The following is a 3,795-nucleotide window of genomic DNA, read 5'->3' on the forward strand; positions in this document are numbered from 1 at the left end:
GGGCGATAATGAAACTTCAGCATTTTCTCCCTCATCAATTTTTTTTTTTCTAGTAATACAACATTTTGTTAAAAATATTGGCTTTATAATATTCGTATTAAATGCAAGACTCTGTATTCCTATTTTTTTTTTTTTAAATCATGTTAGACATTAATTCTAATTGTTTCATGACATAGTCAATACACATTGTATACACAAAAAATGTTATTAGACTTTATAGTAATATTTTTGGGCCACAAAATTCTTTTGGGCCGAATTTTTGGTTGTTAAAAAAAAATAAAAATAATAAAATATTTAAAATATAATTACAGACTGAAATTTCGATCGTTAAAATATTTTAAAGAAAAAAAAATCGATCGTAAATTGGTAGTTAAGGCTGCTAAATTAACGACCGAAATCTTCGGTCGTTATACGTGTGTTTTCTTGTAGTGAACAACCATGAACGGCGTAGACTTCGTCAGAAGTTATAGAGCGGCGGAGAGGTGGTGGTTTCTGAGACGAAATCTAAGGCTCATCTCGTGGGCGTTTCTATGGAGTAAGGCCTGAGAATAGAGGCAGCGCCGACTGAAGAGGCGGTGCGGAGGAGTGGAGGAGGGAGAGGGATGAGGCATGGGGCGGCGTCACGTGTCTGTATTCTGGGGAGGAAGAGGACGAGGGAGAAGGGAATCAGGGGGTGGGGCGACGGCCGACGACCGACGCTACTGTCGTCCACCGGAGAAGAAGAGAGAAGGGGGAGAGGCTGTGTTGGGGAGGGGGGCGGCTGACGGGCTGAGTGTGTGTGTGTGTTAATTTAAGAAGGGTTTAAGTTTAATTAATTAAATTAATTAATTGAATTTAATAAACTAAATATTTTCATTTTAAGAAAGTGGTCACTTTTAATGGGACAAACCAAAATGGAAATGTGATCACTTTTATTGGGACGAAGGGAGTATCTTTTTAGTGGACAAAGGGAGTATAAGGTTAATTAGCTTAACGACCAGTATAGTGTAACATGGAGTGTAAAATGGACTAGCTTGTTAAGATATAATTGTAGTATACTTTTAAAAGTGGGAATTATCACATATAGCCCTTTTTGTTAAAAACATAAGTTTTATAGCACTAGTTTATAATAGATAAGTTGTACTCGATGACACCATCGTGTACACCATTGAGTACTCAAAGTACCCGATGGTGTACACGATGGTGCCATCGAGTACACCATCGAGTAATGAAAAAAATGAAGATTTTCTACAACACTATCGAGTAATCGAAGTACTCGATGGCGCCATCGAGTACGAAAAAGTCAAAGGGTGTTATAGTATTTTAAACTTAAAATGATCATTTATCTATTATAAACTAGAGCTATAAAACTTATGTTTTTATGAAAGAGGACTATAATAAGATTTCCCTCATTTTAAAATGTCCAAATAGAGATAGTAAAAATAAAAAGTATCCACTCATATAAAAAAATAAAAAATAATCACACTTAGTATATATTTTACCCCCATAATTCACACCTAACCTAAAATTTGATTGGGAATTATAGTTTTAAAACTTGAATTCACAACCAAGAATATTCATAGTTGTTAATTCTAGTTTTAAAACTTGAATCCACAATCAATTGATATTCGAGTTATGAATTCTAGCTTTAAAATTCGAATTCACAATAAAGACTATTCATAGTTGTAAATTCTACTTTTAAAACTTGAAGCCACAACCAATTGATATTCGAGTTATGAATTATAGCATTAAAATTCGAATTCACAACCAAGATCATTCATAGTTGTCAATTCTATCTTTAAAACTCAAATTCACAACCAATATTGTTCCTAGCTGTGAATATTTATATCTTTAAAACTCGAATTTATAACCAAGACTATTCTTAGATGTAAATTTTAAAACTCGAATTCACAACCAACTTATATTCAAATTGTAAAATTTAAACTTTAAAATTAATATAATTGAAATAATTAAATAAATAAAATTCGAAGATAAATCCATGTTGAACAATTTGAATCCATGACATCATTGCAGAAAACAAATCTAAGCTATAAAAAAGGAAAAAACAATGAAAAACTAAACTTAGGTATTGAATTAATGTGTCTTGTAAAAAGATGTATATGTGGTCCTACCATAGTTTTTGGGTACGTAGAAACCACTTTAAACAAGCTCAAAATCGCTGAAAAACGGCCCAAACTTTGACCAAAACAGCCACTCGGCACGCATCTTGTTAAAACTACACTACTCTGCTTCACAAACTTGGCGATCTCCAAGTAACTCAGAAAGCACAAAAAATTTGGTGATCATCTCGCCGATAGCCGAGTTAGTCGTAGCCAAGTTTTCATTGTTGTACGCGACTTTCATGTTTTCCCTATATTTCTCTCATTTGAACTTCGATTTTTGATTCATTTGCATTTACGAACTCGCGCATATCGAGATGAACTTCAACTTTCACTTAGATCATATTTCCTAATTAAGCTTCAATATTTTGAAAAATCTATCAAAGTACGAGAATGTATCACATTTCACATGATAAAACAGTTTAAGCACAAAACAATTATCAAACACTCAATTATCTACGGAATTGATATTTTAATAACGGTGACCACTACAGCAAGGCCTTCTCCAACAAGATCCTCGCCGCCGCCGGATCCTCGCCGCCGCCGGATCCCCCATGCCGCCGCCCGCCCACGACAGGCGAATCGTGCTGCTGAACACGCAAAACACCATGGACGGGTTCACAAAGTGGTCCATCAACAACATCTCACTAGCCCACCCCAGCACCCCCTACTTGGGCGCCATCAAATACAACCTGGCTGACGCCTACGACCACACCAGCCCCCCCGACCACTACACCCCCGCTGACTACGACATCCGGGTCCCGCCCCCGAATCCGAACACGACATCTGGCAATGTTATCTACGAGCTCAGCTTTGGATCCACCGTTGATGTGATCCTGCAAAACGCGAATACAAATACGTTTAACGTGAGCGAGATCCACCCTTGGCATTTGCACGGCCATGATTTCTGGGTGCTTGGTTATGGAGAGGGCAAGTTCACGGACAAGGACGAGGCTGGGTTTAACCTGAAGAATCCGCCGTTGAGGAACACCGCCGTGATCTTCCCTTATGGGTGGACGGCACTGCGGTTCGTGGCGGATAATCCTGGCGCGTGGGCGTTTCATTGCCATATTGAGCCGCATTTGCATCTGGGAATGGGGGTTGTGTTTGCAGAAGGTGTTCATCGTCTCGGCGCCATTCCTAATGAGGCCCTTGCCTGTGGATTGACGGCCAAATATCTCATGAATAAGTGAGACTGCTGCTACTTTCTTCTTCTTGTTCAATTTAACTATATGTATTCATGAGATCATTCTCATGAGACCTACTCTATTCCCCATAAATAAATATTTAACTATTAATTAAATCTCGATTTATCATACACGAACGAAACTATGGATGCACTGATTCTTGATGATCGTGCGTTTAAGCAACGCCGTTTCTAATGAAAAATGGGCTCAGGACAAAACGATATAAATGTGCCATCTATCCACCGTCGTAAAAACATAAGATAACTTTTTTTAGAGTCACGTTATAATATTTTAGTAGGAAAAAAAAGTATAAATAATTATTAAGAATGACTTTTTCTCCCCTTTTTACTTGCAAAATCATTTACATTTGTTTCAAGATTTTCTAAGATATCTTTTTCTATATACAAAATTACTAAACCATAATTATTTTTTCTTGCGACATCGACGATCTCAAATATGTCTTCAACATTTTAACTTCGATAAACTACATTCAGCCGAAGCTACGGTAA

General features: G+C 37.1%; 1 protein-coding gene across 1 annotated transcript; it reads left to right on the forward strand.

Annotated features, from left to right (window-relative positions):
• Window positions 1–2,093: 2,093 nt before the first annotated feature.
• Window positions 2,094–3,338, forward strand: LOC131005217 (L-ascorbate oxidase-like). Its single transcript, XM_057932058.1, has 2 exons — window positions 2,094–2,123; window positions 2,594–3,338. The coding sequence occupies exons 1-2, from the start codon at window positions 2,094–2,096 to the stop codon at window positions 3,290–3,292; spliced, it is 729 nt and encodes a 242-aa protein (XP_057788041.1). The 3' UTR covers window positions 3,293–3,338.
• The last annotated feature ends 457 nt before the right edge of the window (window positions 3,339–3,795 follow it).

Source organism: Salvia miltiorrhiza, chromosome 1 (genome assembly GCF_028751815.1).
Source record: "Salvia miltiorrhiza cultivar Shanhuang (shh) chromosome 1, IMPLAD_Smil_shh, whole genome shotgun sequence".
Lineage (NCBI taxonomy): Eukaryota > Viridiplantae > Streptophyta > Magnoliopsida > Lamiales > Lamiaceae > Salvia > Salvia miltiorrhiza.

Bases quoted from the DNA above. Each gene is read 5' to 3' on its own strand.
- LOC131005217 (XM_057932058.1), top strand. From the start codon at position 2,094: ATGTATATGTGGTCCTACCATAGTTTTTGG. The intron at 2,124-2,593 runs GTACGTAGAAAC...TGACCACTACAG, and splicing joins GGTCCTACCATAGTTTTTGG to CAAGGCCTTCTCCAACAAGA.